We start from the raw sequence: 12,647 nt of genomic DNA, 5'->3' as shown, positions 1-12,647 counted from the left end.
TTATTTATTTATTTATTTATTTATTTATTTATTTATTTATTTATTTATTTTTATTTATTTATTATTTCATTCTTCCTTGTGGGAGTAGGTCTTCAGCTTTACTAGGAACTTATAGACCAAGGTTAAAGGATTTTTGTTTAATTGGGGATGGTGTGCTAATATCACACATTTTTTAGTTTTTATATTAGGAAAAATAAAACAACGTAGGATACATGTGTACGGCACACAAAATTAACTGGTTCTTCTTGCAGTTTAACATGTTTATGACTGATTAAAGTTCTTAGTTTTGATAACATAAATAATCTTGAAGAGTACACTGTCATTTATATACATTGCATGCATAATAAAGTTTCAAAAATAATTGGTTTCTTCCTTGGCTTGAATGTATGTCACTAACTAAAGCTTGTAAGACCATAATTTAATTAGTTTTGAGGAGAACAACTTCTTTTTACAATTGGGATAGACATATTTACTAAAGGAATATTCTTTTTTACAATAACTGGCAGTAGTTTATTTATAATAAAATAAAATTTTAACAATTAAACCATTACTTCTTATGGGTACTAAAAACCATAATCTGTTACTATTTATTTTTTATAAAGTAGTTGATAAAATTTATAAGAATTATGTATTCAGTTTGAAGAACAGTTTGAAGAACACGGTACTTCATTTACTGATTGGAGAGAAAAAATAAAATTGTACTAATGAGTAACACTAATTGATGACAACTTTGTTTTTCCATATCATATTCATAAACATTGGCAGGCCATCATAGTATTTGAGAGGGATTATATGTTGTTCATAGTTTAAAAGTTTGTTTCTAGAAGGTAGTGATATTGCCATAAGTATACAGCCAGCTGCCGATGGTGAGATAGGAACCTTGCTCAGACATGTGCCATCTGTATTGATGCATCTTACTGAATAATAGAAAAAATTTATGTGTGGGCAGAGGTTGGTGTAGGAAATAGGTGTTTCGTGGTGGGAGTTAGCTGAGTATGAGGGATAGTGCGGACAAGCGGGGATAGGCTGATTGCTTCCAGTGGTCATGAATGGGTACAGGAATCACCTCTTTTGAGGTAATGAATTCAGATGAGATGGTAAAGGATTGTTGGAAAAGTGTGTAGGTCATTGATTGTCTTGATTCTAGACTTTTGTCTGAGTCTGTAAGAGAGTTTAGCACAATAGGAACTTGATGGTTTAACACAGAGCATACTTGAAATAGTGCAAGAACTTAGTGATACATGATGAAGACACACAGTACTCATTACTAATACATGATAAGCACTATTGGTATTAATACCTCACAAGTTTACATTTTGAAGACATATGGTATGTACAGTAGAGTCTTTTGTGAATAATTAATGAAGGATTTGAAAATGCATGTGAGTTTATTGCTTAGTTTTTCAATCCTACTGTACAGCCATGAATGAGTAGAATTTAATACTTCAATAAAAACATACCCAAGTTATTCCAAATTTTTGTTTAGGTATATGTTTAGGGAGATATTGAGAAATATGTAGCCTAGGAAATGCTGGTTTACTTTAGAATCTGACAACTTACATGAAACAGGTTCTTGTTGTGGTCAATCATGGTGCGCACAACATTGATGACGTCAATGCGTTCTTCGGCTCTTTCACTTGTCATCTCCTTTGTACTTCCTGGTTTGATACAATGCAGCACATTGGGTGCAAAAACAGTTGCTAAGTTGTTAGAGTCCATTTTGTTGCCTGGCACCCATTCACCTGTTGATAAATAGAGAGTTGAAGGGTAATAATATTTAAATAAAATGTTGATGAAATTAAAGTGACTTTTGCTACCTTTATGATGACCAATGAAAGCAAGGTTGAAAGAGCTCTGATGATGTAATTAATTTACTGATGTACTTGTAGTGCAAGGAGGTTTAATTTCATACATTGTTATCATCACTATGTAATTGATATCAGCATTAAGGAGTTCAAGATTTGTATTATGTTGAGAGCATTTCTTGTACCTTGACATTTATGGCCTCAGACTTGGTTTTGAGCTGATGTTATATGAGCACACTATTCTAAAACTTGTTACAGTCACTTCTGATGAAAATTATCTTTTGGTATGTTTATTTAGCTCACTTTATTTGGTACATTTTATAACCTGAACACCATTAGGCCTACTAAACCTGCATTATCATCTTTTAAATATATTACAAATTAAGCTTATGTTCCTGGATTATGCATAATTCTAACATGTTGTTCTTGTTATTTGGGTTGTCAGTGCATACTGGTTATATTCATCCTGAATGCCACACTATCCTGTGCTGACCTCTTCATCTTTATGTAACTACTACATCGTAAATCTACTTTAATACTTTTCTTGATCTCCCCATACAATCCTTACCTCCTAGATTTTTCTCCAAAACCAACTGAACAAGCCCTGGATGTATAAGGACGTAACTTATTAATCTACTTCTTCATCTGGTCAAATTGTTCTCTGTTCACTAATTTAATTCAGTATCTCTTCACTTGTGTTTCAAATCAAATCAAACATTTTATTTGCAAATGAGGTGTCTACTTCGGTGGCAAATGATGCACAAAAGTACATTGTTCGCAAGCACTAAATTTTAAATTGAAAGAAAAGAAGACATTTTCCTAAAATACAGTAGGCCTATTATATAATTTACATTAACAATTTTTCTGTTATACACAGAGACCATCCTTAATAAATTTATATTATTTACAAAATTCTACTAATAATATCTTCTGTACTTACATAAACAACTCATATAAGCTACAGTTTGTGGAATCACTTCAATAAATACTGTACAACCGCTATAAGATTTAAATTTACATTGCTTTCTTAACCCATTTTGGTACCTAACGTGTATAATGACCTGCTGTGTCTTAACCAGAGCCCCTTTTGCCACTGCTTTTCAGAGTTCCTGTAGGGCCTACACAGCTACCATAGAAGTCCGAGGGCCCTCGAGGTCCCCACTGTACTTTACCCTTGCAGGCTTGTTGTGGTCCAATCTCCATAAACAAGGGGATGGATTTAATTTATTCACAAAATTTCTTTATTTACAATAAACTACACAGGTCAAATGCCCTCTAACACTTCTTTTATCTGTTGCTGTTTATTCTTTTCTTGAATATCTGTACAGATTTTGGAAAAGGATCAAACACTTCCACAGATAAACTGTTCCATTACTTCATGCCCCTCCCAATGAAAGAAAATTTACCCCAATCTTTCCTGCTAAAAACCCATCTAATTTTATACTTGTGGTCTGTCCTGCCGATAAAATTATTTTCCAGCTGAAGCCTGTCATGGATTTTTCCTCATGCTTCCTCCCCTGTATAGGCTGTATATAATCCTATAAGTCTAGTTTTCTCCCTTCTTTTACTTAAAGCTTCCCACCCAAGTTTCTCTATCATTTCTGATACACTACCTTTTTTCCTGAAATCCCCTGTCACAAATGTTGCTGCTTTCCTCTGCACACCATCTATTTCTTTTATTAGGTATTCCTGGTGAGGATCCGAAACACTGTTTGCATATTCCAATAATGAACGAACCATACTTAAGCAACTTTTCTCTCTTAATTCTTTGTTGCATCTTTTAAGTAGACTCATTATGAATGTAATGATCTGTATGTTTTCCCAACAATGTCATCAACATGACCCTTCCAGTGCAAATTACTTTCCAATCTCACACCCAAGTATTTGCACTTGCCACGTTTTGGGACAATTACTTTATCCAAAGTATTTTTAAATGCAGTTTTTAAGCTCCTGTTTGTAAATGTTGTGGCAATTGATTTGTCTCCATTAATCATACTATTCTCTTCAACTGATTGTTGGATACTGTCAAGGTCCCTTTGTAATTCTGTACATTCCTCAATGTTATTTATTTTCCTATAAACCATTATGTCATCTGCATACAATCTTATTCTTGATGTTATCCATAAATCATTTGCATATATTAAGAAAAGTCATGGGCCAATTACACTACCATGTGGAATTCCTTTCCAAACTTTCTCTTCCTGTGATATATGATTTCCTACTTTTACTTTTTGAATCCTTGAATTTAGAAATGTTCTTATCCAATATATCCAATCCTATTCCCTCCAGTTTCTTTAATAATAATTCATGTTCCACTCTGTCAAATGCTTTGGAACGGTCTATGGCTACGCAAACCAACTGGCCTCCGGAATCCAACTGATGCCCTACTGAAATCTCACCAGTTATGCCTCACAAGAAAATTTCTTTCTAAATCCATACTGGCTCTTCATGAACCAATTTTTACCTTCACATAACCCTCTAATATACTTTGCTATTAAATTCTCCAGATTTTACCAACTATACTGGTCAGGCTGACTGGTCTGTAGTTCTGAAGTTTTTTTATCACCCTTTCCTTTATAAATTGGTATTAATATAGATTCCTTCCATTCCTTTGATATTACACTATTATTTATGGCATAATCGAAGATAAATTTTAAATAAGGCACTAGGTACCACCCCACTGTCCTTAATACCTCCCCAATAATTTGATCATTCCCTGCTGCTTTTCCTTGTTGAAGTAGACGAATTTCTCTGAAAATATCCTCATTGCAAATGAGAAGCTTCTTGCTCCCTTATGTGTCTCTCCTTCTGTATCTTCTGTTTTGGTTTCCAATTTCTGAAAATCTTCTACTGAATCTATGAATCCCCTACTAATAGATTTGATTTCTCATAATCTGTTAAAATGTGTTCACACCCTTCTACCACCACTGAGGGTATTTGGATTCCTTTTCCCTTTTGATTCCTAATATATGAATGCAGCTTTTACATTTCCCTTTATGGTCATTAGCCTCATAGTAATGATGATGATGATGAGGCTTGTTGTTTAAAAGGCCTAACATCTAGGTCATTGGCCCCATTACCCTCATGATCTATACAATTCATGTAATTCTCTTTTGCTTCATTATTCACTCTATTAAGTCCCGTTATTAGCTGTTTTCTAGTTTCTCTATTGTCCCTACCGGCTTTGATTTTCCTGTTTACAATTCTACATTTTCTTTTAATTTCCTTACTTCCCTTGTATAATAAGCAGGGTCTGAGGTCATTTTACCCTTCTTAACAGGTACAAATCTCTTCTCTCCTTCCCTGATGATTCCTTTAAAGTTTGCCCAAAGTGTATCCACACTACTCCCTTCACTTATCCAACAAATGAATTGTGATTTAAGGTAGGCTAAGGCAGAAATTCTTCAACTTTAGTTTTCCTGTACAATTTCTTATCATGTGTCCCTCTTATTAAGCCTTTTTGGCACCAGTCCTACATACATTATTTATAAAGTGACCAGACGTCCCGTTTTGAATGGGACAGTACCGTTTTTCAACCTGTTGTCCCGGTATCCCGACATATTTTGTCGGGACGCCTCTTTGTCCCGTTTTGTTAGAAAATGAATTGTAATTTTAGTCTCTATTTTCGTCAACGTAATATTTTAAATTGTTATAGATACCGGTACTAATAATTTCGTGTGGCTATTTCTAGCCGAGTGCAGCCCTTGTAAGGCAGACCCTCCGATGAGGGTGGGCGGCATCTGCCAATTGTACGTAACTGCGTGTTATTGTGGTGGAGGACAGTGTTATGTGTGGTGTGTGAGTTGCAGGGATGTTGGCGACAGCACAAACACCCAGCCCCAGGGCCATTTGAATTAACCAATGAAGGTTAAAATCCCCGACCCGGCCGGGAATCGAACCCGGGACCCTTTGAAGCGAAGGCCAGTACGGTGACCGTTCAGCCAACGAGTCGGACGATACCGGTACTGAAATTCGTGTATGGCAAAGTAACTGTTTTTATGTCCATAACAACTAAGCTAGCTAAGAGTAAAGAGGGAATATAGGAGGCTGTGACAGTATTCGTTACGAGCAACAGGAATTTTGGCAACCCTGCTACTTTGCCTGCATTTGTTTTCCTTGCTTGAAGCGAGTCCCTGGTTAATTCTCTCAACAACAGCAGTTGGAGTGTCGTATGATGCAGGATTAAAGATGCCGAAACGAAAATGTATGTTCACTACTGCGTAGCAAGAAAGGTAAGTGTCTTATTAACTTAGAATATATAGCGAATTTAATACGATTCAACTTCCAGTAATTATGTATGGGTCAACAAATAGCCTACTTATTTTCTATCGTAGGTACCGGTACACGTTCATAAAGAAAACACTGACCGATTGTGATTGTGATGTTCGTTGCACCATTTGTAACACCGAATTCTCTGTGTTCCATGGAGGGAAAAGCGACATTGAACAACATCTAAAATCAAGGAAGCATAAAAGCGCAAAAATTTGCGGCATCGTCATCCAAAAGTGTAACTTAATTTCTTCGGCCAACTTCAGCAACAGACCGTGAATTGCACCTGGCTGCAATTGAATGAGCCTAGACTTACCACATGGTTGAAGAAAATCATAGCTTCCGCTGAAATGACTGTGCTTCGAAACTAATAAGAAATTGGTTCGAACAGAAATTCTCTTGCGGTCGTACGAAGTGTGAAGGCATTTTTGTGAACGTACTTGCACCTCATTCTTATGAAATATTGCAGAAGAAATTGAATAAAGTCAGGTTTGTTACAGTGTTTACAGATGCTTCTAATCATGGGAAGAAAAACATTTTTCCTGTTATGGTTAGGTACTTTTTACCACTACAGGGTGTCCGTGTTCGAATTTTGGAAATTGATGAACTTCCTGGCGAAACAGCAGATATTGTTACCGATTATCTGGTTGACGTGTTTGCAAAAAGCAATCTTAAAAACAAGATAATTGCATTCTGTGGTGACAATACTAATAGCAATTTTGGTGGGGCAGCACGTAAGGGATCCAGAAATATTTTCCACAAACTTAGGATGTTATTACATCGTGAAATCCTTGGCGTTGGATATGCAGCGCATATAATGCACAACACAGTTAAGACTGCTGTTTACCTATCGATGCAGAACTTGTTATTCACAAAATATATTACCATTTTCACTCATACACTATTAGAGTAGAATCACTAAAGGATTTCTGCAATTTTGCTGAGATTGAGTACAGGAAATTGTTAGGTTATAGTAAAACCGGGTGGTTAGCGTTGAAGAGTTCTTGCAATTTTTGAAGGACTGAGGTCATATTTTCTGAGTCAGGAAAAATGTCCAATAATAATGAAAGATTTTTGAAAACCCATTGGCGAAAATTGTTCTTTTTTTTCTGCACAACCAAGCTACAACTTTCCACCAGGCAGTTCTCCAGGCAGAAGGTGAGTTAACAACAGGAGTTGAAGTAGCCATGGCACTTCCTATGTTGAAAGTAAATATGACTCACAAAAAGGAGAACAATTTTATCCCAAAAGTTGTAAAATGTGCTTTGCATGAACTACAAGATGAAGGTAAGGTGAAAGCAGAGGATTTCCAAAAAAATGGTAGTAGTTTCTATGATTCATGTATTCAGTACTTAAAAGTCTGGACTGACAGATTTGAAGTATATAAGAAATTTGAATGGATCTTGCTTAACAATGTCCTGAAATGGAATGATGTTGAAATATGTATACCTACGATTAAAATTGTATCTGGAGAATCAAATGTTGATGATAATGCTATTTTCAGCGAATTTGTTTATGTTAAGCAATTTGCTACTGAAGAAAAAATCTCTCAATGGAATAATGAAGGAAAAGAAGCCCATCTGAGATGGGTAGAAATGTTTCAGTATTTCTCTTCTCAAAAACTATCATTCAGTACTTTTTCTAAGGTTGTAGAATTTGGGTTTTCCTTGCCAGGTACTAATGTACCTGTAGAGAGAGTTTTTGCAAGTATGAACAAAATATGGACATCAGGAAAAACCCAATTAAAAGTTGGAATGCTGAAAGCATTATTGCTTACGAAGGTAAATCTAAAATACAGTTGCTTTGAGTTTTTCAATTACTTGAAGCAAAATGAGAAACTTCTGAAGAAAATCCATTCTTCAGAAAAATATGTCCTCTAGGCTAACTGTATAACATGAAGTAAAATGTATGCGATTTTTATAGTAATTGTAATGGTTTAAATGTTCTGTATTCATTAGGCCTATTGTAATAATTTTGCCTATGTTTGTAATAAATAGATAAACAGGCTTATAGTTTTCTATTTGCTTTAACTTATAGACCAAATAATACTTTTTTTAAGTCAGTTGAAAAGTGTCCCATTTTCAGCTTGAGAAAATATGGTCACATTAAATTTATTGCAGCCTTTTGGTCACCTATTCCTTCAAATACCTCTGTATTATCAACAATTTCCCATGGTTTAACCAATAATATATCTAGTACGTTATTGAGACAAGTTGGTGCCTGTACTACTTGTATAAAACCACCCTTCCAAATAAACTTATTTGCCAGTTTCTGTTAATGGGCTTCAATAAATGTCAATCATTCACTACTGATCTGCATTTAGGACAGTTGCCCAGGTGGCAGATTCCTTATCTGCTGCTTTCTTAGCCTTTTCTTAAATGAATTAAAAGAAATTGGAAATTTATTGAACATCTCCCTTGGTAAGTTATTCCAATCCCTAACTCCCCTTCCTATTAATGATATTTGCCCCATTTAATCCTCTTAAATTCCAACTTTATCTTCGTATTGTGTTCTTTCCCGTTTTTAAAAACACCACTTAAACTTATTCCTCTACTAATGTCATTCCACACCAACTCTCCACTGACAGCTCAGGACATGTCACTTAGTTGAGCAGCTCGACTCCTTTCTCCCAAGTCCTCCCAGCCCAAACTTTGCAACATTTTTGTAAGAATGTCTAGTAAACACGATCATTCTCAACATTTTAATACCTTCCCAAAGAAAAAATATATCAACTCAATTTCACCTTGAGATTCAAAACAAGGTCACCCACTTGTGGTTAAGGAAGGCTGTTAAATGTTTTTACAGAAAGAAATGCTACTCTTTTGTTGGAAATCACCCAGAACAAATGAAGCTGTTCTTCTTTGGAATTTTTTTCAGATCTTGAATCAAGTACCTAATCCGAGTGAGGGTCCCATACACTGAAACCATACTCCATTTGGGGTCTTACCAGAGACACTCCATTCATTTGTTATAGCTCCTTCATGCAAACAATAATCAAATATGTACTTCAGATATGGTAATACATCCCAACCCATTGTCTGTAGTATATCTCCAGAAATCTTATCAATTCCAGCCACTTTTCTAGTTTATAATTTAAGTATATTATTGTAAATGTCATTGTTATCATAGGTAAATTTTAATACTTCTTTATTATTAGTCATCTCCTCTATCTGCACATTATCCATGTAACCAACAGTCTTTACATACTGCTGACTGAATACTTCTGCCTTTTGAAGATCCTCACATACACACTGCCCTTGTCCATTAATGATTCCTGGAATGTCCTTCTTGGAACCTGTTTCTGCCTTAAAGTACCTATACATACCCTCCTATTTTCCATTGGAATTTGTATGACTGCTAATTATGCTTGCCATCATGTTATCCTTAGCTGTCGTCTTTGCATGATTCAATTTTCTAGAAACTTCCTTCAAATTTTCTTATTTCCACAGCCATTTCTAACTCTATTTCTTTCCAATCTGCACCTCCTTCTTAGTCTCTTTATTTCTCTGTTATAATAAAGTGGGTCTTTACTATTCTGTACCACATTTAAAGGTACACTCCTCTTTTCACATTCCTCAACAATTGCTGTAAACCCAACCCAGGTTCTGTTTACACTTTTATATACCGTTTTCCACCAATCATATTTACATTTTGAAAGCTCCCTCATGCCTGCTTTATCAGCCATATGGTACTACCTAAGAGTCCTACATTAAACCTTCCTTTCTATCATATTTATTTTTAACTACGATGAAAACAGCTTCGTGATCACGAATACCAACTATTTCTTTGGTTTTTCTATATGTGTAGGTTAGGAAATTTGTTTGTAAGGGTGATAGGAAGATACATTCAGGGAAATGGGGTTGTCTAGGGAGAGGTGATAGGGGTACAAAGATCTGGAAGTCAAGTAGGGATGACATAAAAATGTTAGTGTTGAACTGTAGAAGTATTGTAAAGAAAGGAATAGAATTAAGTAATTTAATAGATATATATTTACCAGATATTGTAATAGGAGTTGAATCATGGCTGAGAAATGATATAATGGATACAGAAATTTTCTCATGGAACTGGAGTGTGTAGAGTAGAGATAGAATAGGAATGGTGGGAGGGGGATTATTTATTCTGGTGAAAGAAGAATTTTTAAACTATGAAAAAGTTAAAAACAACAAAAATGAAATTCTAGGTGTACGGCTCATTTCTGAAGATAATAGGCAACTTGATGTCTTTCGAGTGTACAGACCAGGAAAGGGTAGTGCTGACACGGATTCTGAATTATTTAATAAGATAATCAGCTATGTGGGAAACCACATGGAAAGGAAAGTGATTGTAGTGGGAGATCTGAATTTACCAAATGTCAACTGGGGAGAAAATTCAAACGACAGGAAGCATGACCAAAAAATGGCAAATAAACTAATGTTGGAAGGACAGCTGATTCAGAAAGTGACGGAGCCAACTAAGGGGAAAAATATCCTGGACATGGTGCTGATAAAACCATATGAGCTTTATAGAGAAACCGAAGTAATAGATGGTATTAGTTATCATGAACCTGTTTTTGTTGTAGTTAAAAATAAATGTGATAGAAAGGAAGGTCCTAAATGTAGGACTATTTGGCAGTTTAACATGGCTGACAAAGCAGGCATGAGGCAGTGATTGAGGAAAACGATAAATAAAGATGTAAAAATAAAATGGTAAAGACCCACCTTAATAAAATAGAGAAATAAAGAGACTAAGAAGGAAGTGCAGAGTGGAAAGAAATTTAGTTAGAAATGGCTGTGGAAGTAAGGAGAAATTGAAGGAACTTACTAGGGAATTGAACCTAGCAAAGAAAGCAGCTAAGGATAACATGATGGCAAGCATAATTGGCAGTCATAAAAATTAGAGTGAAAAATGGAATGGTATGTATAGGTATTTTAAGGCAGAAACAGGTTCCACGAAGGACATTCCAGGAATAATTAATGAACAAGGGGAGTGTGTATGTGAGGATCTTCAAAAGGCAGAAGTATTCAGTCAGCAGTATGTAAAGATTTTTGGTTACAAGGATAATGTCCAGATAGAGGAGGTGACTAATGCTACAGACGTATTAAAATTTACATATCATAACAATGATATTTACAATAAGATACAAAATTTGAAAACTAGAAAAGTGGCTGGAATTGATAAGATTTCTGGGAATATATTAAAGACATTGGGTTGGGATATAGTACCATATCTGAAGTACTTATTTGATTATTGTTTGGTTCAATCAATCAATCAATCAATCAATCAATCAATCAATCAATCAATCAATCAATCAATCAATCAATCAATCAATCAATCAATCAATCAATCAATCAATCAATCAATCAATCAATCAATCAATCAATCAATCAATCAATCAATCAATCAATCAATCACTACTGATCTGCATTTAGGGCAGTCGCCCAGGTGGCAGATTCCCTATCTGTTGTATTCCTAGACTTTTCTTAAACGATCGCAAAGAAATGAATATTTGTCCCAATTTGTCCTCTTGAATTCCAACTTGAAGGAGTTATATCGAATGGAGAGTTGCTACAGTAGCCCTGTGTATAAAGGAAAGGGTGATAGATACAAAGCTGAAAATGACAGGCCAGTAAGTTTGACATGCATTGCATGTAAGTTGTGGAAAGGCATTCTTTCTGATTATATGAGACATGTTTGCAAAATTAATAACCGGTTCAATATAAGGCAGTTCAGTTTTAGGAAAGGTTATTCCACCGAAGCTCAACTTGTAGGATTCCAGCAGGATGTAGAAGATATCTTGGATTCAGGAGGTCAAATAAACTGTATCGCGATTGACCTGTCTAAAGCATTTGATAGGGTGGATCATGGAAGACTACTGGCAAAAATGAGTGCAATTGGACTAGACAAAAGAGTGACTGAATGGGTTGCTATATTTCTAGAAAATAGATCTCAGAAAATTAGAGTAGGTGAAGCTTTATCTGACCCTGTAATAATTAATAGGGGAACTCCTCAAGGCAGTATTATTGGACCCTTATGTTATCTTATATAAATAATATGAGTAAAGGAGTGGAATCAGAAGTAAAGGCTTTATGTGGGTGATGTTATTCTGTATAGAGTAATAAATAAGTTACAATATTGTGAGCAACTGCAGCATGACCTTGATAATGTTGTGAGATGGACAGCAGTCAATGGTATGATGATAAACGGGGTTAAAAATCAGGTTGTGAGTTTCATAAACAGGAAACGTCCACTGAGTTTTAATCACTGCGTTGATGGGGTGAAAGTTCCTTTTGTGGATCATTGTAAGTATCTGGGTGTTAATTTAAGGAAAGATCTTCATTGGGATAATCACATAAATGAGATTTTAAATAAAGGATACAGATCTCTGCACATGGTTATGAGGGTGTTTAGGGGTTGTAGTAAGGATGTAAAGGAGAGGGCATATACGTCTCTGGTAAGACCCCATCTAGGGCATGGTTCCAGCGTATAGGACCCTCACCAGGATTACTTGATTCAAGAACTGGAGAAAATCCAAAGAAGAGCAGCTAAATTTGTTCTGGGTGATTTCCGTCAAAAGAGTAGCGTTACAAAAATGTT

The 12,647-nt window shown here is 35.4% G+C and overlaps 1 protein-coding gene across 2 annotated transcripts in view; it reads right to left on the bottom strand.

Moving 5' to 3' along the window:
- LOC136864546 (uncharacterized) overlaps positions 1-12,647 on the bottom strand; it is a 628,768-nt gene that overhangs the window by 209,339 nt on the left and 406,782 nt on the right. For both annotated transcript variants that reach the window (XM_067141666.2, XM_067141667.2), the window contains exon 8: positions 1,561-1,742. In XM_067141666.2, the coding sequence (XP_066997767.2) occupies positions 1,561-1,742 (182 nt within the window). The remainder of the gene's footprint in view (positions 1-1,560; positions 1,743-12,647) is intronic.

This window comes from Anabrus simplex, chromosome 2 (assembly GCF_040414725.1).
Source record: "Anabrus simplex isolate iqAnaSimp1 chromosome 2, ASM4041472v1, whole genome shotgun sequence".
Classification (NCBI taxonomy): domain Eukaryota; kingdom Metazoa; phylum Arthropoda; class Insecta; order Orthoptera; family Tettigoniidae; genus Anabrus; species Anabrus simplex.
This window is presented reverse-complemented; position numbering and strand designations above follow the sequence as displayed.